This window comes from Neovison vison, chromosome 12 (assembly GCF_020171115.1).
Source record: "Neovison vison isolate M4711 chromosome 12, ASM_NN_V1, whole genome shotgun sequence".
Taxonomy (NCBI): Eukaryota; Metazoa; Chordata; class Mammalia; order Carnivora; family Mustelidae; genus Neogale; species Neogale vison.
The window spans coordinates 38,548,212-38,572,995 of record NC_058102.1 but is presented as its reverse complement, the minus strand read 5'-3'; the positions used below and the strand labels follow the sequence as shown (position 1 = coordinate 38,572,995).

Below are 24,784 nucleotides of genomic sequence, written 5' to 3'. Positions count from 1 at the left end.
CATTGTGAGCAAAAGTATGGAGACAGCAGTTTGTGGGAAAAGAATAGTGTAGGTTAACTGGAAAAGATTTCCTCAGGCGTGAAGGTAAAAACAGTTGGAGTGGTGACGTGTACCAGATTTGGGAGTGCCAGGGGTGTGAATCTCAGATGGTTGGACTTGACCTTAGAAGCATTGGAAATCCATTAAGTCCAGTTTCTAAAACTCGCTTTACCTTTTATGAAACACTTTTAATGCATAATCTCACAAAGGTCGTACGTCAGCCCTGGGAATAGCTATAGAGAAATGAGAAAACTGAGCTTCGGAAAGGTTAAATAAACTGACTAGAGGAACATGCTTTGTTAGCCACACAGGAACCCAGACGGTCTTGTTTTAACTCTTGAGCTATTGCTTCTAAAGAAAGGATCAAAAGGAATGGGTGTACTGTGTGCGTGCGTGCGTGCGTGCGTGTGTGTGTGTGTGTGTGTGTGTTTGGAGGTTAGGGATGGATATGGGTTTGAAGTTGATATGTGCAAGGTGCTTTTTAAAGAAAATTAATCTGGAAGGATGGATTAGAAAAACCACTGACTGGGATTGGTTGAAATGCTTTGGTGTAGGGAAAGATTTCTGCGAGGATGAATACCTGATGATGACAGAAATGAAGAATAAGGAATAGGAAGTCCCTGCTCTCTAGTCTGACAGGGTAGAAGGGTTAAGAGGCATTTAAGATATGATCACAGAATGCCAGAAATGCCATTTTTGGTGGTTTTGTTATAAAAATAATGATTGAACCAATAACAGAGGTCAAATGATTTGTGAAGTTCTCTCCATTCCTTATCTCATTTAATCTTCTTAATAATGTTCCAATACAGCTACTACTGTAATTACCATTGTACAGTCAAAAAAAAAAAAAGAGGCTCAGGGAAAGTAAATAATTCACTCAGGGAGTAGAGACATACAATGGAAAAGCTAGGTCTCAAATCCAGTTTTTCTTTTCTCCAACCTAGAATATTAGGGAAGTACTGAGAGCTGCTAGAGTACTCTGCCACATTATATCACTAATATGATCTATTTTTCTGATTTTTGAAATCTCCCAGGCCCATTATCAGCTCAGAATGTCACAGTGACTCTTGTGACCCCAACAGAAGTATTTTTACACTGGAATCCTCCAGATCTTATGTCTTTTCACCATTATCTTGTGACTATTTTGGATGTGGAAAACAGAAAATCAGAAGAGGTGCTTGTTGAAAAATTCAGCACATCAGTGAAAATTGGAGATCTGAAATCTTTCCATCATTATCAGATATATCTATTCAGTGTTGGGGAAAGAGGAACTTTAAGCTGCTTTGAGAGACCTATTTCAGCCGTTACAGGTAAGCACAGGCCTATTTTGCCTTTTAATAAAAAATTTAAACTTCATATTTTGAAATTTATCTGCTGAAGTTTAATTATGTTCATCCTTCATCGGTATAAATACAGTTAAACATTTGAGTGTTAAATCAAAATTTAGCATAGATTCTATGGACTAAATTCGTTTAGATTTACATGAACTCTTTAAACATCTGCGTTGTTCCTACCAGAGTTCCTAGAAGACATATTTCTTATAATAGCCTTGGCTGGGAAATAAGTTATCATGAAACATGAAGATTAGTTCATCCACTTCTAGATCCAACAAATTGGTCTGCATATTCTTTTACTCAAATTCATTTTCTTACACAGTGTGAGGAGTTCACCTCTAGGGAGCAGTATCACTCCAGGACTTTGGGCAATTGCATTTATAATCCTTCACCTCCACATGCTTTTTTTGAATTCTTGTCTGGAATATAACATATTAGAGTAATCCATCTTTTAATAAAGTAGTAGGTATACTCCTATGAGTCACTTTTTTTTTTTTTAGAAGATTAGAGTATTATACGAAACAACGCATAGCTAAACACTTTTTGGAGTATATTCTGGCGTGTGTAATATGTGTATTGTCTGTGCATGTGTATTTAACATGCCTATATGCAAAGTTCTTTAGCTGAAATTCCAGTCAAGTCAGAATAGCTAAAATTTAAACATGCTAGACCAAGGTAGGAGAAATGCAAAATGTGCACAGCCATAGAGCAATTAGCCTTCTCATACTTACTGGGAATACTTGCAATACTTTGAAAACAAGAACAACAAAAGGTGCTATTTAATGAGAACTAAATGCAAATGCTTAACATACATGTATTCAGTGTTGCAAATCCTAAGCAAAAGTATTTTTCCAAATGGATAGTAGATAGCCAATTTTTTCTCTTCCTTGAGCTCAAAGCTCCCTTCAATGAATAAATGCTTGGTTGACTCTATTACACTTATGAAGATGCTTTCTTTTCTTTTTCTTTTTCTTTTTTTATTATATATGCTTCATATGTACAATATTATAATTCAACATCTGTATACACTACACAGTGATGACTCAAAAGTCTAGTTGCCCCCCATCATGCTGCCCTTGACCCCCTTTACCCCTTTTGCCTACTCTCCAATACAGATCCTCTCCGGTAACCATTGGTCTCTTCTCTGTAAATGTTTCCATTTGTAACTGACAGGAAGACTAGGAGGATTTCTCATAGATTTGTTCATTTTGAAGTCAAATTAGAATCTTCCATGGCATATACCTACTTACTAGAGGGACAGGAAGAAGGTACATGTGTGTCTGCACTTTTTTTTTTTAATTAAATTTTTTAATTTTTTAAAATAAACATGTAATGTATTTTTATCCTCAGGGGTTCAGGTCTGTGAATCGCCAGGTTTACACACTTCACAGCACTCACCACAGCACATACCCTTCCCAATGTCCATAACCCCGCCTCCCTCTCCTGGCCCCTCTCCCCCCAGCAACCCTCAGTTTGTTTTGTGAGATTAAGAGTCACTTATGGTTTGTCTCCCTCTCATTTTGAATTCAAATTAGAATCTTCCATGGCATATACCTACTTACTAGAGGGACAGGAAGAAGGTACATGTGTGTCTGCACTTTCAATTTTTGGGTCATTTGTGTATTAACTGTAAACTGACATAGCAGTGCATATGTAGAAATTAGTAATCCCATGTTTTTTTACTCTTAAGCTTAAGGCAATATCCTTTTTTCATTCATTATTCACTCAACAAGTTATTTTTTTAAGTATCAGTAATAGGTACTAGAGATGACTAGTATCTAGACTAGAACCATAATAGGTACTAGAGATGCAAAGATGAATAAAACCTAGCTTCTGACTTTAAAGGGCTATGTACTAATAGAGTGAGACAAGTCATTTAAAAAACAGTGATAATGCTGTCTTATAATTGCAACTATAGGGGTTCTGCTCTGGGGACTATGGGCCCATAAGAAGGATCAGTTAACCCAGAAGTCTTCTGGTGGAGTCATGCACTGCTTCAGGAGGAAGAATAGGAGTTAGCCAGGGAGCAGTAGCAAGGCAAGAGGATGCTGTGAGTAGGGCACACAGCAAGTGCACAGGCAGAGAGGACCGAAAAAGAGGCATCTAGGTAGCCATACCTGGGAAAGCCAGAACTTTTAGAAAGGACTGACATTTGAACATTAGAAAATTGGCAAATAGTTTGGCAAGGCTGAAGTACGGGGGCATGCAGAGAATCTAGAAAGTGTAAGCTAGGCACAAAATAGGAAGAGCGTTCATACATATTAAGGAGTATATTTTATTCAGTAAAATTTAACTTTTATGGGTCATGAAGTCTTTTGAAAATGTGGAAAGATTAATGGACCCTTGCCCATAAAAATGCACATGCATAAACAGAAATTTCTGTGAGTAATTATAGGGCTATCACAGACTTACCAGATCTCATCTTTTCCTCAATCTCTGCTTATGTGTGGCATTCATAGATTTCATCTAAGTGCTGCACTGAAGTAAATGTTTGTGAGTTTTGCAATCACATAAGAACAAAGATCTGAAGTTGTTTCACCCTGGAATCTTGTGGGCAGTTTGTCTAATTGGATTATTTTAGCATTCTCTGATCATTTTTATATACATAATTAATTTCAATGCCTCTAGTCAGACCAGCTACAATTTTGTGAAGCTGTGTAGAATGAGCAGATTATGGGTCTGACCCAGAGTGATATTTTCCTGAGAACTAAAAATATGGTCAGTCTTTATTGTGTTGATAGGAAGTGAATCTCAAAACAGATTAAAAGTGAAGTTACAGTTTTTGGGAACAAACTAATTATAAAAATTGTAAAGAATTCTTTGAAGATTATTTAAAGTATAACTACTGAACAGTTTAAAATTACATAATTATTCTTGGACATAAATACATGATTGATCTTTATTTTGTTGAACTATTGAAAGTTCAGAGGAAGTATATGACATTTAAGACAAAAAGGAGGGAATTACTATTTTGAGAGAATTGTATAGTATTAAAAATCATAAGGGTTGATCGTCATGTAAATTGTATAAGGAGCTAATTAGCCCCAAGTATTTTCTTCAGTTATTATGATAGACTATCAAGAGCTCTCTGATGATTTTCTGTAAGAATAGCAATGACAACCTGGTATCAGCCTATTTTCAAATAGATATCATACCTTCAGAAATTAGAAAAGTAATATAAAGTTATAACTATTTTTAGGATAAATACCAGTCTCAAAGTTTAAAAAAAATCTACATTTTAATAACTCCCAAGTGTATATCTTCAGCCCCCAGACATTACTCCTGAGCTTCAGACTTATATATGTTTACAGTAATACATCTTATTTGGATATCTGATAGACATCTTAAATCCAATATGTCCAAAATGGAACTACAGATGTTTCCACCCAAATCTGCTGTACCTACAGCTATGTCAGGTCAGTTCATGGCTATTTCATTCATCCGGTTGTTTAGGTCAAAAACCTTGAAGGCATCCTCAGCTCTTCTGTTTTTCTTACAGCCTTACACCCTAGCTGTCAGGAAATCCTACTGTTTCTGTCTTTGCAATGAAACTAGAATCTGAATACTTCTCCCTGCTTTCCTTATGGTTGCTGTCATCCAGGCCACCACTTTCTCTCGCCAGGAGTCCTGGGCTTGCCTCCTCGGTTTCAACCATTGGCTCTCTGTGGGGTTGGTTATTAACATTAACACCTAAGTGATTCTTTTAAATTTAGGTGAGATCATGCTTCTGCAAATAACTGTAGTTGCTACCTCCTTTGTTCAAAGTAAAAGCCCATGAAACCTCTGGGTTTCTGTTATCCCCTGACCTCATTCTACTACTTTGTCCTTTCACTCTGGTTTTCTGTATTTGAAGATAACAAGTAAACTCCCACCATGTAAAAGCTTTTATTTTAGCTGTTTTTTTCCCCCCTGCCTGGAAAACTCTTCTTCCAGATATTGAATATTTATCTTTTTAAACAATTTATTATGTTCAGTTAGCCAATATATAGTACATCATTAGTTTTTTGAGGTAGTATTCAAAGATGTATTAATTGCGTATAATACTCAGAACTCATCAGATCATGTGTCCTCCTTCATGCCCATCACCTAACCCTGTTCCCCTACCCACTCCCTTCTGTAACCTTCAGTTTGTTTCCCTGGAGTCCAGAGTGTCTCATTGTCTCTCTCTCTGATTTCTTCCCATTAAGTTTTCCCTCCCTTCCTCTATGGTCTTCTGAGCTATTCCTTATGTTCTACATATAAATGAAACCATATGATAATTGTCTTTCTCTGCTTGACTTACTTCACTTAGCATAATCCCCTCCAGTTCGATCCATGCCAATGTAAATGATAGGTATTCATCCTTTCTAATGGCTTAGTAATATTCCATTGTATATATAAACCACATCTTCTACTTTCTTAACCTCCTTCCAATGTTTAGCTCAAAATCTCATCCTTTCAAAGACACCTGCCCTGGATTCCCTATTTAATACCACAACTTCCCCCCAAAGCCACCTCCTTCCTGGGCTCCCTAGCCTTAGCTTACTTTTTCTTTTTTCCCTTAGCCTTATCATATCTAAAGTACTATATAATATTTACATTTATTTTATGATTGTTTATTGTGTATTTCCACCTATTACAGTATAAATTGCATAAGGCAGTGATCTTTGTTATTTTTTGTGCTGGTGACTGCCTGGTATGTTAGTAGGTGCCATGCACATTTGATGAAAAAAGGAATAACCTTGGCAATAGAAACCTTACTCTGATGGAACTCTTAAAAATCTGAAGAATTTGGGGTGCCTGGGTGGATCAGTGGGTTAAGCCCCTGCCTTCAGCTCAGGTTATCATCTCAGAGACCTGGGATTGAGCCCCGCATCGGGCTCTCTGCTCTGTGGAGAGCCTGCTTCCGACTCTCTCTCTGCCTGCCTCTCTGCCTACTTCTGATTTCTCTCTCTTTCTGTCAAATAAATAAATAAAATCTTTTTTTAAAATCTGAAGAATTTACCAAAGACTCTAGATTTCCTTAATGTGCAATGTGCTTAATCTTATTGACAAATATTACATAGTAATAACAAGACATATTTTTCTCTAAAATTGAGTCTATTTTAAGTCATGGTGATGCAGGGATTTGTTAAATTTTACTGTAAACAGGAACTAATATTGGATTAAGACATTTTTACTCCAGAGCAAGAGTAATGCTAACAATAAACTAAGATAAGTCTATCTACTTATCTGTTTTTTTGAAGGTATTAATCCTCCTCAGAAGGTTCACATTAAACCTGAAGATGTGGGAGAGGACAGTATAATTCTTCAGTGGGAATCCCCACCAGATGGCCATGAGGTCTACATTCAAATCAAACCCTCATCAGATATAAGAGAAGTCCTGACGCTTTTTGTAAGGAATGCTAATAGATTAAAGATTGATCATTTAACCCCTGGGATGACATATGACATTGGAATGGCAACAGTGATGAATGGGAATTTGAGTGAGCTGGTAACCATTCAACAGACTCTAAGTGAGAATCAAATGTTTTTCATTCATAACAGATATCTGCTGATTTGGGGCTATTGTGGAACATTCCCTGACACACCCCTCTAGTAGTAGGTTTTAACTTTTTAGTAGATTGTTGGTTGCTTATCTAATGGTAGCCCAGGACCTGGAGTGGTTTGCATTTCTCTTCTTCCGAGAATGCTTAATGCATGAATTAGGGCAACGGTGGTTTTTGATTAGAAACTTGACCCTAAAGCCACACCGCCTAAGTCTGAATCTGGGCCAAACTAGTTGAGTGGCCCTGAGCAATGTATTTAACATATTTTTGCCTTAATTTACCCATTTCTAAAGTGGGAGAAAATAATGGTATGTACATATTGAATGGATTTTCCTGAGAATAACTGATTTAATAAAGGTGAGGGCTTAGAACAGTGCCTGACACATAGCTATATGAATGTCTGTAATTATTATTATAAAAGCATGCTGTTGCAGCACATTGAAAGAAAATACTGACAGTATTTAAAAAGCTTAGGACCAAACCAACGACAAATCTCCATGTTCTTTCTCAAATAAGGTTAATTCATGCAATACGTAATCATTAAAAATCTAAAAAAAGAAATTAAAATAAAAAATGCCAAAACAAATCTATTAAGGAAGGAGAAAGAAAAGAAATGACAAGTAAATAAATAATATTTTTGGATATTTATAAATCATGCTAAACATTAGGAGGGGAAAAAGCAATGTGGTGTGATGTAACTGAAGAGGGGTGGGCAGTTCTGGTGTGGATGGACTGTAATGGGAGTTGCCTAATGGATGAGAAGGAGCCACAGTGCGATCAGGTGGATGAAGGGTGCGGTAGGCACCAACACCTAGTGTAAAGGCACAAAGGCTATAAAACAGGGAAACGTTTGGTGTATCTGAGACCAAAAAAGGCTGTAATATGCTGTGTCTAATGAAGAGGGAGAAGAGGAATATGAAATGATATTGCAGAGGTATTCAGGGGTTAGATCACAGAGATCTTACAGGCTGTGCTTTTGAGTTTGTTTTGAGGGCAATGGGAAGCCATTCAGAGTTTTATTCAGGAGAGTGATGGTGTGAGCTCCGTTACAAAAATTCCCCCCCGATTGTGTGCAAAGAATGATTTGTAAAGGGTCAGGGATGGAAGTAGGACAGCTGGGTAAGAGTGTCCTAGAATTTAGGGAAAAGATGATGGTGGGCAAGGATGGGAAAGAGCAGATAGAAAGTAGTAGATATATTTTATAGTGTGAAAGTAGGAAGTCTGAGCTTTGGTGATAGAGTGCATGTGAGGAATAAAGGAAGGGCTTTTTTGTTTTGTTTTGTTTTACTTGTATCTGATTTGGGTAGAAAGAGGTATCTCTGAGGAAGGAAAGAAGATTAGACCTCACAGGCCTTTTTGGCTAATAGTAGGGTAGCCTGATGGGAAAAATGACTTGGTCCAAAAAATTATGTACCAGTAGTGTCCACACTCAACCACATCAAATCTTACCATTTTGTCTTCCCAAGACTAAAACTAATGAATCATTGAAAACTACATAAAAAACTAATGATGTACTATATGCTGGCTAACTGAACTTAATAAAAAAAAAAAGAAGACTAAAACTAAATTTTTCTATAGCTATTCCATACTTAAATTTCTGAGAAAATGTGCCTGAAGATAATTATCATAGGAAAAGGTTAGGAAAAAAGAAAACATCTGAAAAAAAGATATTCCTAAAAAGAAATATTCCTAAAAATATATATTTCATGCCCAACCCCAAAATTTTTATTGGCAGAATGGAAGTACTAAAATTAAAATTCAAAAATGGAAAATGAACCAACTATTAACAATATGAGGTCAGAGTGTCCCCACAGTGTCTTGGTGCCTAAGTTTTCTCTTAAAAATTTAGATCATTGAATACATTTTTAAATTGACTTCCAGCTCTAAAGTCCTATTTTTTTCTTTGAATCCAGGGAACTCGGGAGATTTCAACCCTCTGCTATCTAAAATATAAAAATTTTATCTCCCTTTCTAGAAAGTGAGCTTCTTTGAAATCTTACTCAGCCTGGAATCTCCAGGTGTCCAACAGTTCTTAACTGTTTAACTCAAACACATTTGTAAAACTGCTCTCTAGCATGCAGGCTGAAACATGATTAACATATATAAATCTTAGGAAAAATGATAGAATTTGGGGGTTTGAAGTTAAGACAGAAATCTTCTTGCCAATGCCCTACCTGATAATGTGATTCCTAGCATAGAGCCTCTCATTATTTTGTAAATGCATCCCTGTAATTTTTCTCTATTATAAGACCATGTTTGTTTCCAGAAGCATTACAAAGAGAGCAAATCTACTCCCTGATTCACATGAAAGGACATCAGTTGTTTGGAAATAGCCATTAGGTGTTCCTGGTTTCTACAGTTTCTTCCTTTCTGGTGAATTGTCTTTAGTTTCTTCAAGCATATCACTATTTCTTACAATTCTATTAGCTTTCCTATTCTGTTCTTAACCTTAGAAGCACTACTGGTGCCATCAGATTATTTATCATTCATCATTTTTATTTGTCTCAGATGATATATATTAACCTAGCCCAAGGTGCATAAATAGAAATTAATTCTCGTATGCATCCATTCAACAAACATTTGTTGATAACTGTTATCTAACATGTCCCATTTCTCTTTCTTCCATACAATTTGAGATGGTTAAAGCATAGAGAGACCTGTACCTGTTAATGACCTTTTGCAGAAGCAGAGAAGAAAATAAAACTCACATCTTCATTGACTTCCCTTTTCTTTTTGAAACATATTTGTCCATCACTCTAAATTATCTTGAAAATAACTAGCCAGATTTGATTTCCAGTTATTATATTGGTGCACATGAATTGTAACATGTGACCTTTGGAAGGAGGCAGTGCTTAGCAGCACAGACCTTGGGACTGGATTGTCTCAGCTGGAATTCCAGCTCCACGATTATCAGCTTATACCCACTGGAAAGTCCCTCAAGCTTTATTGGCCCTAAGGTTCCTTCTCTCTAAAATGGGAATGATGATAATCTTATCTGCTGTATGGAATTAATAAAATTTAAGGGCTCAGACACCAAGCAAGCATTCTGAAAATGTTTATTATTGTGACGATTTTTATGTTCTCAGTAGGACTGGACTGGTGGCTTGAGAAGTGAAGAGCATCCCTAGTGTTTCAACCATAGTAAAGCCGTTTGTTTATGTAGTCTCTCATTGTTGGAGGAATTAAGTACTCCTTTTCTTGAGGGAGGGAGAGCTGGTATTTGAGTCTCCTTTCCCTCTCAGTATAGAAGGATAAATATTAAGACAGGCTGGAAATCTCTGAGACTTCATTCGGGGGGAGAGGGTGGTGAGGTTATGGACACTGGGGAGGGTGTGTGCTATGGTGAGTGCTGTGAATTGTGTAAACCTGGAGATTCACAGACCTGTATCCGTGGGGCTAATAATACATTATATGCTTATAAAAAATAAAAATAAATAAAAAACAAGAAGGCTAGGATATGAAGGATAAGCCAGGAGATCAGAAATAGTCAGTACAGATTATTGCTGGGGTCCACTAGTAGATGAGCATGTAAACTGGGCAACAGCAGAAATGGTGAAGAGGAATAATAGATATGTGAATTATTAAAGGGGCACACACAAAGGAACTTAGTGTAGACTGTATATAGTTTGGGATGGAGAGGAAGGAGGACTCCATATTGATTCTTGTCTTTCTGGATATGGTGATTTGATGACTGTTACCATGACAATCCAACCCTTTTGTCCCAAATGAAAAGTTTTATAATTTACTAATGTAATTGTTTTCTTTTTTAACTTAAATGCTGTTAATAAAGATGAGTAGTTTAACATTAAAAAAAAAAGATCTCTTTCAGGAAAATTGATAAGGATAAAGGTCACAGCCACAAAAGTGGAGACACCTAGATGTCTCCAGAATATGACAATACAATTAATTAATTAATTAATTAGCAATACTTTCTCTCACTTGAGTTTCCAGAGGCTCAGGATATAGTTTTAAAGAGAAGAAAGAACTTTGTCTTGTTTTACACTTTTCCAGCCTTGGTGTCCATCTGCTGTAATATGTCATTTATTGATGTCATTGGTCCCATTTCCCTGAACAAGTGGAACTGATGAAAAACCCCACATTTACCAGCTATAGAGAATGTCACAGTCTATACAGTTGTAGAAACTAAATTAGATAATGCTTATTTAAAGCATTGTCTTTCCTTAGAAGGTATCTTCAGTGCCTAGGAACATGGAAGTGAACTGTTTCCATGACTACACCGGCCACTTATTTCTAATCTCCTGATATTTAATTTCTGCTCAAGGTAGATTTAGAAACTTTCATATCATTGCTCACACATTCAAATGGATTGGATGCTTGTGGGATGTCAGACTAGCCTTGGAAAAACCATACTTTTTGTTCACAACTTTGTAACTGAGGAGAGCTGTAAGGGATTTAAAGAGGAAACCCACAAAAAGCATCAGTGATGACAGAAAAAGGAAAGTTAATATAGCTTGAAAAAGAAAAACATGGTAAAAGTGCTTTGAAACCCAGTAGTAAACCATATGGTATTTGTTATGATTAATACATTGAACATTTCCTCATAACTCCCCAGACTAAAAAAGGCAAGAAATTTATGTTACAAATGAATGAATTGATGGACATATTGCACAGGTTTTATGTTCTAGAATGCTAATTATAGGTATGTATTTAAATCCTTTTACACAGTACTGGTTCTGGGTAAACTGGCGAAATCACATTATCAAATACAGTATCATTGACTTAAAACAAGTTCCATTGCATCAAACCAGATGTCACAAAGAAAACTGAAAAGCAAAGGCTGTCCAATTACTCTCTGGACGAAAGAATATTTTCTCAGAATGTATCTTAGAAGAAGATATATACTTGGAAGAAAGACACATATAAGGATATACTAGGTTGTATTTCAATAATCCACAAATACAGTTGAAATTAAAATTGACCTGAGGGGGGAAAAATGTGAATAGAAATCATCTGAAATTTCAAATCTGCTCTAAATAGGACAGCAGAGGATTACAGTACAAGAAAGCTCTTACAGAGAGGTCAGCGAGAGTATGAAATGTAAGCGAATCCTTCCCCTAAACTGTTGCCAGGACTGCGCTCCTAAAAATGAAATGAAATCTGTTCAGAATCCCTGTGCCCACAGGATAAAGTCTGACCTCCATAGCACGGCATGCAAAGCCTCTGCAGACAGCACGCAGCCCCAGAGATGGCCTTCCAGCCTGATCCCTGTTCCTCGCGTACCCTGGGCTTTTACCACCTGAGCCTGGAACTGAGCATTTTGTATACAAATACAGTCTCTCATTGGATCATCACAATGACCTTGCAGAGTAGATACTAGCCTCCTTCCCATTTTAGGAATGAGAAAACCAAGGCACAGAGAGATTTAGTAACCTGCCAAAGATTAGGGACTAATCTTGCCATAGTTGCCTAGTGATTAGTAACTTGTCATGCTAATAAATAGAGGAAAGAACATGATAATCCCTGAATACACAGTGATGATGATAATCATCCCAATTTCCTTTTTGGTTTCCATGCCTCATTCATAGTTTTCTCTTTGTCTGAAATTCCCTTCTTACCACCTCTCACCACCACATTCTCTTTCTGGTTAACCTGTACTACCCTTTAAGATTCAGATAAAACATCATAGACTCTGGAAGCCTTCTCCAATGATCTCTGCTAAAATTGTTTTCTTCCTTTCTTCTCAACAGCTTTTTGTTCATGTTACCAGCTCAGCTCTATGCATTTGGGATTTAGTAAGGGATTTGCATATCTCTTTCTTGAGATTGGGAACTGAATGCAGGAATCTGGCCTTACTTACTTTATTTAAGCACTCTTCCTAGTATATAGGTTTTCAAAAGCATTGGCTTAATAAAAAGATAAAAAAGGTAAAAAAAAAATCAGAAAATCTCAGATTCTTAGGTTTTGGAGACTATTCCTGAGAATCAAAAAATGAAAGTTAATCAAGTATTTCTAATATATATGTACATACAGTCTTTCAGAATATCCACCTTATTTTTCTGATATAGTAAACATAAGTTTGCACAGGCATTTAGTGTTTTTGCATATTCTAGAACATGCCAGACAAAATGGAGAGAAATAGATTGAAATAAAAAAAAAAAAAAAAAAGCCCACTGGGGTAACTGGGTGGCTCAGATTGTTAAGTGTCTGCCTTTGACTTGGGTCATGATCTTCAGGTCCTGGGATCAAGCCCCACGTCGAGTCCCGTGTCAGGCTCCGAGCTTAGTGGGGAGCCTGCTTCTCCCTCTTCCTCTACCTCTCCCCCTGCTGTGTGCTCTCTCTTTCTGTAATGAATAAATAAAATCTTAAAAAAAAAAGCCCACTAATTATAAATCTCTCTTTTTATCTTTCAGATCCCAAACCAGTCCAAATTGTCATCCCATATGAAAGCCATAGTACCTCTATAATCTTATTTGTTTGAATGCCCGATATTGGAGTGTTTGACGGCATAAACATTGTAATTGAAGGAGGGCCGAATATAACCAAGCCCTTGAAACATGACAATAAAATAACTGTTGGCAATTTAATCCTAGGCACAGAATATAATTTTTCTGTTTCCATCATCAGTGAGACTAAATCAAGTAATAAGTATTATGTGCCTGCAGTTAAAATAAGTATTTTGGGATTTATGTGTTTTCTTGATTCTGATTTTGTGTACCATTTCATATTAGTAGGCTACATTTACTTCAATGCAGTTATTTTCAAAGCTCTTCTAAAATAATTACAAATGCCTTTCTACTGAGCCTGATCTTTCGTTGCTAAAGTATGAAGAGCTAACTTTATGTAAAATTGACAAGTCCTGAATTTTTAAATCTATCCATTAACAAAAAATGTATGTGCATATTAATCAGAACTTAAAATGACTTATTTTAAGAGTGAGGAATGTGGATAGTTTTAGGCAAATTATGAGAACTAGGCTATATTTTTTGAGTCTAGAGACACTTAATAGTGTCTCTCAAAGCATATAATCTTAGCATGTGTTCACTCTCTCCATGCTGCCTTTTGTCTGGAAAGAACTAGTATATATTTTCCCCACTTCTTTGAACATTTAAAATTAGTGTGTATTATATTTGTTCATACCAATACTTACATTTTGAATTTAATTTTTTTTTAAATTTATTTGACAGACAGAGATCACAAGTAGGTAGAGAGGCAGGCAGAGAGGAAAGCAGGCTCCCTGCTGAGCAGAGAGCCTGATGTGGGGCTCGATCCCAGGACCCTGAGACTTTAACCCACTGAGCCACCCAGGTGCCCCAATACTTAACGTTTTGAATTTCATATCAATTTTGGTTTATCTTTTCTTTAAGTCACTCATAAATTCTACAAATACTCATTTTCAACATCAAAGACACATGAAATTCATCTAAGCTATTGTCCTAGTAGATATAGAAATGAATGGCACAGAGTAATAAATGCCATACAAAAATCATATGTAGTCCTAAAAATGTAATAATTTTGACTATAACATATCCAAGTTCTTCATGTTTTTCTCTTTCACTCTTTAAATGTGCACATATATTATTATATTACTGTGTGTCATTTCTTCTCGAATTGTAATCTTTCCATTACTGTTTAAACTCAAGTTTTCATAAAACACTCCCAAACTGATATCACCAATCACATACTGTAATAGTACTTTAATCAGCTCAGTATATGTTTATAGTTTATTTTTGTTTGCAATTTTATATACTTTTTATATCATATCTATATTCTCTGTCTCTTCCTTGTGTTAAAAATCTTTATGGGCAGCATTATATTTGACAGTTCTTGTCTTTAAAAATAATTAGTACTTGATCATCTAAATATATCAATTTGTGATATGTGGCAAAATATATTGATATATAAGATGACAATCTAAAGCAGCAATTTTTTTGGTTTTTATGAAAATTTCTTTTTCTGTATGCTGAATGGAATCTTTAATTTGAAAATATAACCCATTAAAACTCATCAGATAAGATTTGATTTTAGCTTTAGCCAATATTTGATACAAAGAGGATTCTTTTACTCCCTTGTCTGGACTTCACATTTTTCTCTCTGTTGTCCTTTTAGCGTATGGTAATAGACTCAGAAAGCTTTAATCTCTTTTTTTTCTTTTGGATATCATGCAGTTTGCACTGTGAATTTCCTGTTATGTAGTTTTTGTGGCAAAACCAAAATCAGCTGCTTGTTACAGTGTTCTCAATGACTCTGAGTATTGCCACTGATTATTATATTTGATAAACTGTCATGGATGTATAAACAATACTTTAAATTAGGATATAGAGATGGTTGATTAATAAACTTTATTCTTTACCCAAAATTATGTTTTTTTCCCCCTTTAAAGGGATAAGTTAAAAGAAAAACCCAGTTAGAAAACATATAAATGGAATTTAAATGTGCTGTGTGTTTTGGGTAGGTCTGGAATCGCCATCAGATATCCACGAGGGCAAAGTGACAGACTCTTCCATAGAGATTCTCTGGAATCGAGTTGGTGGGAATTTCCAGCCTTATGAAATCACATGCCTGAACTGTATTGCTGCTCTCACGGTGCGTTACAGGCGGCTCTTGGAGGCATTAACTCGAATCTTTCATGCTGAACCCAATATTACTGTGTTCTTACACTAGATGGTAGTGAAATTAAATAACCCCCGTGCTTATTTGGTTGCGCTGAATTGTGGAACGTTTTTTAAATGAACAGTTGCTAATTTATTCTTTTGGATGGATAGGTCCAGAAGGTAGTTCAAGAAGCAGCAACGTTCTCCCACCTGGATCCCACCACAGTGTACGCCTTCTCAATTCGCACTGAAAGGGGAGGTTTTAAACACAGCACTCCTAATGTCAAAGAAATACAGACAGGTACAGCCTGCGTAAGCACTTTAAGTATTATTCCGTGTTCAGTTATTTGTTTCATTCTTTAGGGAAGATTTAGAAAATAGTTTGTTCTTCCCGGATTTTCTTTATGGACAGACAGTTGTCATCTCTTGACCCTCTTTCTGTTTCCCTTTATATGGGTTAGAATAACCTCTCTTTTATATGTATTGCCAGGCAGTAGTGTGGCTAACTGCCTGGGGTCTGACCAGATTTTCAATTTGCGATCCAGTTCCTTCATTGTTCAGTTAAGCAGGCAATGAAGTGACATTTCCCCAGTGTTAGCAATTTACTCTCCATGGCAGATGGTGATTATTCTAAGCTAGTCATATGAAATAAAAGACGATTGGGAAGGATGTATGTAAAATGTATGCATTTTCATATCTAGATGAAGTAACATTTTCAACTATCCTACTAAAATACTATTTTAGTGACTCTTGACACTGATGTTATGGGAACGTTGATCTATGTGTTTAGAAACTGGTCATACCTGGTATTCCTTTACTGTATTAATACAGAATGGAATTGGGAGAGAATATCTTGGCAGTTTTGCTCCTTTCTTTTACATGGAAGAATTTTAGAGACAAAACAAAATATATATTATACACTATTTCGTTTAACTTTTTTTCCTTAGGAAGGAAGGGAAGCATTTCATGTTTAGATTGCAATGAACTTTCCTGCTGATTAACCCTGTCACTATTTGGTATTTAATTAGAATGAGTCCGAAAAATCATTAAATATTTCTGAGATTCATGGTGTTGGGAAGAAAAATAATTTTTTCTCTGCCCTTCTATGTCCTTGACTGAGACCCAACACCACCCCGCCACCCCCACCAACTCCTCTAAGACAGATCAACAAGAGAGAAATAAATAGAAATTTAATAACAAGTATACTTCCTGCATATGTAGAAGAGACCCAAGGAATCCAAGAAACTCCCTGAAATGGTCTAAACCACCACCTTAAATATCATCTCCAGCTAAAGACAAAAGAAAATATTGAAGGGGTAAGGGAGCCAGTTATGGGAGGCTACCAGGAAAAGCACAGAAAACAAATATAAGGTTGTTATGGAGATTAAGGTCTGTCTTCTCTGTTAAGAGTTTCTAAGAGATTTAGTCAGGCTTCTCTCTCCAGTAGAGGGAGACACTCTTATGAATGGAAATTTCCCTTATAAATGTGTCTCTTAAAAAGGGTAGCTTTTACTCAGTTTTCAGAGTTTCTCCTGTATCTGCTGTTTATTAAAAATAACCAGCTTGAAATAATCCTTATGGCAAAGAGGAATATTTTGGGATGGCATTTTCTGCTCCTTTTTAGTGGTTGCCCAGAACCAAGATATAATCTCTCCCTACATTTTGAGGCAAGGGAAATGTTGGCTGCAGTACTACAATAGTACACATTGGCTCCATTTTAAAGTTTAAAATGATACTTGCTGTTTGTTTGTTTCTCTTTTTTGACTTTTAACTTTTCATATGTACCAGGAAGAATAAAAGGACTATCTTGCTTACCCTCAGAGTTTACAGGATGTAAAACAAATCTTGGGAGTGTTTCAAGGCTGTTTTAGAGCAGGTGCTTTGTGTGGTAGAAAATGTTATTTTATGTGTACGTTTTAATGATATAGCCCCGAGTGCCGTTGAATTTATGAACCACAGTAGAAACTCCAATGCAATAACTGTTAGCTGGCCTTCAGCTAGAAGTCTTCTGGATGGATACATTATTTCAATATCCAGCGAATGCTTAATGAAAGAGGAAATCCTGCCTTCCACAGAAAGGTATGAAAATATCAAAGAGAAATTGTGTTACGTTACATGGAACATGAGATTAACATTTTATATATATTTTTGAAAAGCTATATTAGTGGCTTAATATAAACAGAAATTAGAAAAATGTAAGACAACTTTTTGGACTATAGTGTGATTAGAATACCTGAATCAGATGTACAGCAACAAATCTTTTCTGCAAATAAACAATTATAAACCAATTCAGGATGGCTCATGCTTATATATATAATACACAGTTATCGACTTAAATGAATTACTCTGTGTAAGAAGCTATGGTTTCTCATTAACATTTGTGCTTAAGCAAAGCAGATTATTTCCATGAGAGGCAGTAAAAATACTATAAGACTTTAACATAAAATCCTTTCTGTAGACAGTATGAGAAAATGGGAGTTTTCCAAATGTTTCTGAGCGAAACGTTTTAATACTTGATTTTTTTTTAAATGTGTAGGACCTTCACATTTAATAGCTTGTCTTCAGGGACTGACTTTTTAATTAGCATTATAACTACCAAGGGACTGAAGAGAAGCCATCTTACTGTCCTCATGATTAGCACTTGTAAGTTTATTTTATATTTAATTGACTTTTCATGGGAAAAAAATAATGGAAATGATTGTGTTTAAGCCAATATCTAATTAAAAATGAATGAAAATGGAAGTGGTTTATGGCATGCTTGAAGAAAAGGAGCACTGCATTTATTCGGAGAACGCCTGAGTTATATTCCTGCCTCCACCGCTTATTAGTTATGTGACCTTGGGCAAAACTATTAAGTTTTCACTTAGAAAATGAGAATAATTATTCCTGCCTAGGTACAAAATCTTGTTACGAAGATCCAAGCACAAAGCTCTTTGTGCAAGTGCAAAGTACTCTAAACCTCAAGCTATTATTGTCACGAAATAATATTTTTCTAATATTTTGACTGTATTTAACATTTTATGAAGCACAAAACAAAACTTGGAGTATGAAGCACAAAACAAAAATTGGAGTATGAACAAATAAATGGCACTGTTATTTATTTATTTATTTAAAAGTTTTATTTATTTATTTGATAGAGAGCACAAGCAGGGGGAGTGGCAGAGGAAGAGGGACATGCTGAGCAGGCAGCCCAACATGGGACTCTGTCCCAAGACCCTGGTGTCATGACCTGAGCTGAAGGCAGATACTTAACTGACTGAGCCACCCCTCAGGCACCCCAGCACTGTCTTTTTAATTGCATTATTTGGGTTCAGTTTGCCTCTTTTGATCTTATTAGCCTCACTTTCACATAAGCTCGTCCTGAACATGTGCAGTGTTCCAAAAAGCCCTTTCCCATGTGGGGCCCTGCCACATGCACCTGTGCTCAGGTACCAGTGCCCTATCAGTGTGAGAAAAGGCTTACTCTCAGAATTTGCAGCGTGGAGGAATAGAAAGCACAGGAAGATGAGCAACAGCCAGGTCAATTCCTGGAAAAGACACTAAAACATCTGAGCAGTTACAGTTTACCAGCATGGTATTATGTGCTTAAGTCACCATATTAAATCTGCCTAGGCTACCTCAAATGTAGCCTAATGAACACTCAGAGGTGTTCATTACTCATCATGGAAGGTGAGATTTTTAACCCAGTTTACTAACTCCCAAACTGATAGGAACTTTGCAGCCTCTCACAAAGACCATCCTAAGAAATATCAGAAATAGATGAGAAACAGTTTCATTTGTATAAATTTTATTAAAAAAATTTTTTTTTGTGGGGCACCTGGATGGCTTAGGTCATGATCTCAGGATCCTGGGATCAAGCCCCGCATCGGACTTTCTGCTCAGCAGGGAGCCTGCTTTCCTCTCTGCCTGCCTCTCTGCCTACTTGTGATCTGTCTGTCAAATAAATAAATAAAATCTTAAAAAAAAATTTGTCAGTGCAAGTCTCTTTGCTGCGTTGATCTGAGCTGTGCCATTATCACTGCCGCCTTCACCATCATTGTCATTGTTGTCATCATCAAATTGAGTGCCTGTTGTATGTCAGAGACTGCTCAGGATTTTCTATCCTTTATATCACTTAATTCTGAATGACAATTTATATTCTATCGATCATATTGAGATGCATATTTTTACATTTTTTGTAAGTGAGGAAACTGAGGCTTGGAGAACTCTAGTAGCTTATATAAGATAACAAAGATTTGAACTTGGTTTCCCTAACATAAAATTTTGCCCTTGTAACAACAGTGCTTCACTAGGAAGGCCACTATATGTGTCAAGGAAGAATACCCACCCACTCTTGGCTCTGTGACTTTGTACAAATCCTGATTCTGTTTGAACCCCAAGATCTTCATTTCTACTCTGGGTTTAATAATGCTTTCATATTTCATGATGTTTTTTGGCTGTGTTTTCTAAGACAAGGCAACTCTTTTCCCCCATCTTTTCTACTTTATGATTTGACTCTTATCTTCTACTGTATGTTAATGATTTTTTATCTTTCTGTACCTCTCTTTTCTGGAAGCCACCTCAACTCCATTTGAAGTAGGTGGGATATTAATAAATTATAAAATAGAGCTAAAATATATTATGAGAATTTAGAGGCAAAATAAATTAATTCCAGTTAGGAGGGAATATGCATCACAGAAAAATAAAATAAAAAAGATGGTGAATCAGTGACTCAGGTTTAAATCTACCACTGAGCTGAATTCTAATAAACTTAAATCAATATGTAAGTGGGCACAAAAAATCTTATGCAAAATTTGAATTTTAGGGATGAAATCATTCCAATAAAATATTAATGTTTTGTTTCCCTGAGTTAAAGAAAGCAATGCAGTATGTCAGTTTTTAATATAAATTAAAAATAGAGTCATGTTACCAATTTGAAGGATAAGATTCAAGAACATTCTCAGATATAGCATTTAAAGGGAAAAGGAGTTTGTGAACTTAAGACAAGGGAGATAGATCAGTCTTTCATGCAGTGTGTAAAATTGTAAGTTAAAAATCCCAATTGTAATAACTTCATAATGAATTCTGCTGTGAGAAAAATGGTAAAGTTCATAGTTTATATGATTTTATTGTAGGAAGAGGCTTTCTAGAAAATTCTTTTCTCCCTTCCATTGCAGAGTTGGGGAGACTGAGATTCAGGGTAGATAGCTTACATAAGATCACATAGTGCTAAATTGGACTGGAAAAACCTCTATATCCTAGGACTCTTCCATAGTGTGACAGTCAAGGTTTTTTTTTTTAATTTTTATTTATTTTTTATTTATTTTCAGTTTCATTAACATATACTGTACTATTAGTTTCAGGGATAGAATTATGTGATTCATCAATTGCCTGTAACACCCAGTGCTCATTATATCAATGACCCTCCTTAATGCCCATCATCCAATTTCCCTTCTCCCTACCTGCCTCCCCTTCAGCAACCCCGTTTGTTTCCTGGAGTTCAACATCTCTTTTGGTTTGCATCCCTCTCTATTTTCATCTTATTTTATTTTTTCTTCTCTTCCCCTATGTTCCTCTGTTTTGTTTCTTAAATTCCACATAGGAGTGAATTCCTATGGTATTTGTCTTTCTTGGCTGACTTATTTCACTCAGCATAATACCCTCTAGTTCTACCCATATCATTGTAAATGGCAAGATTTCGTTCTTTTTGATGGCTGAGTAATATTTCATTGCATATATGTAGCACATCTTTATCCATCCATCTGTTTATGGACCCCTGGGCTCTTCCCATGGTTTGACTCTTGAGGACAATGTTACAATCAATATTGGGGTGCAGGTGTCTCTTCAAACCACTGTGTTTATATCCTTTGGATAAACTTAGTATTAGAATTGCTGGATCATAAGATAGCTCTTTTTTTAACTTTTTTAACTTTTTGAGGAAACGCCATACTGTTTTTCAGAGTGACTGCACCAGTCTGCATTTCTACCAATAGTGTAAAAGAGTTCTTCTTTCTCTGCAGCCTCGCCAGAGTTGTTTTCTGAGTTGTTAGTTATAGCCATCTGACCAGTATAAGCTGATATCTCATTGTGGTTTTGATTTGTATTTTCCTGATCCTGAGTGATGTTGAGCATTTTTCATATGTCTGTTGGCCATCTGTATGTCTTCTTTGGAGAAATGTCTGTTCATGTCTTCTGCCCATTTCTTATCTCGATTTTTTGAGTGTTGAGTTTGATAATTTCTGTATAGATTTTTTAAAAAGATATTATTCCAGTGTCTTATTTTGTTACCCTTATTTCATTACCCATAGATCCAGACCCACCATCAGATTTGATGACCCACCACCAGGAAGAAAACACAATATATTTGTCTTGGAAACTTCCACACGGAGGCTTTGAAAAGTTTCAGGTAAATAACAGTGCTGCTATCATACAACATTGATGTTTAGTGGGATCTTTATTTCACTCTTTGTTTTTATCTTTTCTTTTGCATAATGATTTTGGAAACTTTTCTATTTTTAACATAAGATTTTCCTCCAAAGTAAATTTTCTATTTACTGCTTTAAAAGTACAAGGTTATCATGGGAAGTGTTCAAATATGAATCAAAGCTGATACTTTAAAAGATTACGGTTTTCAACAGAGGTAGACGTGTGCACACGTAGTACAAGGAAGGGAATAAAGGGACAATGGTGCTGGGGAGTAATGCTTCTGTGACAGCACTGGCCAGACCAAAAATGTGAGCTTTTAAATCTGGGTGATGTGTTATAATCTCCCTTTTAACCTTATCCAAGCGATTTAGTTGAGTTGAGATTTGTGGCCAAGAAAGTGGGAGAATAAGATATATGGAGAAGCCACTTTTCAACTGTATCTGTTGCTATTTGTAGTAAACATGTACATTTTTGTTGTCTTTTGTCATTAATAATGTAACCAAGCATCACATTAATATATCCACCCTGCATCCTACATTGTATGGTTTACAGAGTAAGTTGCCAGAGACAGCACTACTGCTTTGTATTCTGTGGGGGCAAACAACTTTTCCATACTTTCATAGCAGTAGGAGATGATAATTTGAGTTACAAATAATAGAAAACAATCTGACATAGTTTAAGCAATAAAGAAAAAAACGCATTAATACAAGAGTGCTTCATGGAGACCAAGGAAAAGGGTATAGCTGGGTGTTAGGAAGACCTGTAATGATATATTTTATGCCTGTGGAAAATCCACAGGTTATTTTCTTTTTTGTCTACTTCTACTCATCTGCCTGTCTTTTTTTTTTTTTTCCTAATGACCAATTTTCTTTACTAAGCAATCCATGTGGTGAGAGAAAGAATGCTGTATACAACTTATGAGTATAAATGGTGTGTTACTAGCCACAGAGAGACAGATTCTCCTTAAATTCCCATGGGGAGGACTGTGATTATTCCAAATTGCATTAGACACCTAGTACAGTTCCAGTTAACTGTGCTTCTAGGTCCCAAATCGTGTAATACATGGTGCCCACAGGTTTGTGGGGGAGAGGCTATAAAAACAATCATTAGCTTTATGGTGAACATAGCAAAAGATGTTTCCTATAAATAAAAAATAATACAGAATTTAATAATTTATAGAATCAGTGCAATCTAAAAGGAGCCAGAAAAATAAAATTACTAGATACATGATATGAACAGATTAGTACATCTGGGTTTTATATTTGAGTATAAATTTCTTGACAATAAAGGTCAGTAAAAGAAGCAAGATAATGGACTTGTATAAAATAGAGAGTCTTTTAGTGCTTCCCCATTGTCCTTCTAATGTGCACGCTACTTAGTGTGACCTTCAGAATCAGACTCTAACAACCTGTCTAATCTATTTTCTCAAGACTTCATATTTCAGCAGAATTATATTGCCTACAATTATCTACATATTTTGTGTTTTCTTGACTCTATTCCTTAGTCATGTTCATTTAACCAGAATACATTCTCTCCTGTTTTTCTTTGACAGTTCTTTAAGAACCTGCTCAGATATATTCTCTCTGTGAAAGTTCCCTTGAACACCAGTTATCAGTCTCCCATACCAGAAATTTTGCATAATCTTTCACTTCTTTTTCTTTCATGTCCATATGTACTTGTTTACTGAATCCTGATGATTCCAACTTAGAATTATTGGGAAATTCTTACTTATTCTTTCCATTCCCTTTTTCTTTACCTCTGTTCAGGCTCTTACCATTATTGTTGGCTCCCTTGTGCTCCAAGGATCAAGCTGACCCCAGGATAATCCTAAATCTATTGAAACTTCATCTTGTATCTTTTCCCTGTATTCATCTTAAATTTCAGGCTTATATTGTAAATACATTAAATATCTTACTCTTACTTTCCTCAATAGTACACACCCTTTGAGACTCATTCCTGTAAGTTATTTCTCTCTTAAGTGTTTATTGGCATATTTTTATTGTTGCCATATTTTGGCAGATGGCTTCCCCAGCTATTTCCAAAATAATTATTTTTTCTCTTCTGTGATCCATACAATTTTCTGTTTATGTCTTTGTCACAGCCTTTATACAATATACTTGTTTTTTAAATTTTTTTTATTTGAGTATAGTTGATACATAACATTTATTAATTTCAGATATTTACCACATACTTGTTTTGATTGCTCACCAGGAATGTCTTTGGATGCCAAGAGAGACACAACAGCACTTCACTAATATTCAAAACAAATTGAGAATTCCCAGAGGGGGATAGGCTTATATAAGGGTCCAATGAGGAGGGGAGCAAATAGAAAGGAAGAGAGGTTGAATTTGGTTTTTATTGTGATTAGAGGATAGAGCTGGAGCAGGGGCTTCCTGGAAGAACTAGAAGCTGTGAGGTTTGAAAATTTCCTGCTCTCAGAGGCAAAAGGATCTAAGTCTTTCTTATCTTGAGGCCCAGATGTAGGGAAGACTGGAAAGAAGGGTGGGGATCTCAAGGTTGTCAATAGTCAAGTAAAAAATGGGGTTAAACTCTTTATATTATAGTACTTTATTAATTATATAAGATTAATAGAAATAAAGTAAAAAGGAGTTATTATTATTTTTTAAAATATTAAAAATATTTTTAATATTAATTAAAATTAATATTTTAAAATATTTAAATTTTTAAAAATATTTTAAAATATTTATTATTTTTTAGATATTTTTAAATAAATATCATTATTATTTTTTAAAATAAATTTTATTTTTTTACCATACCATAGAGGTATGGTATATGCCTTCAGGCTGAGTTGAAAGATTCCTGGAACAGTAAAATTTCATTCATTCAACAAATCCAACATTCAGCATTAAAAAAAATTATTCCTTCAACAACAAATTCTTGTCTTGATGGTGCTTATATTCTAGGA

The 24,784-nt window shown here is 35.6% G+C and overlaps 1 protein-coding gene across 1 annotated transcript; it reads left to right on the top strand.

Moving 5' to 3' along the window:
• Window positions 1-1,153: 1,153 nt before the first annotated feature.
• Window positions 1,154-23,672, top strand: LOC122890878 (tenascin-R-like). The gene is made up of 7 exons (XM_044226333.1): window positions 1,154-1,349; window positions 6,599-6,747; window positions 15,625-15,754; window positions 17,382-17,532; window positions 17,990-18,096; window positions 21,741-21,838; window positions 23,625-23,672. The coding sequence occupies exons 1-7, from the start codon at window positions 1,154-1,156 to the stop codon at window positions 23,670-23,672; spliced, it is 879 nt and encodes a 292-aa protein (XP_044082268.1).
• The last annotated feature ends 1,112 nt before the right edge of the window (window positions 23,673-24,784 follow it).

Bases quoted from the DNA above. Each gene is read 5' to 3' on its own strand.
- LOC122890878 (XM_044226333.1), top strand. From the start codon at position 1,154: ATGTCTTTTCACCATTATCTTGTGACTATTTTGGATGTGGAAAACAGA. The intron at 6,748-15,624 runs GTAAGGAATGCT...TTGGATGGATAG, and splicing joins GAGAAGTCCTGACGCTTTTT to GTCCAGAAGGTAGTTCAAGA. The intron at 21,839-23,624 runs GTAAATAACAGT...ACCTCTGTTCAG, and splicing joins GAGGCTTTGAAAAGTTTCAG to GCTCTTACCATTATTGTTGG.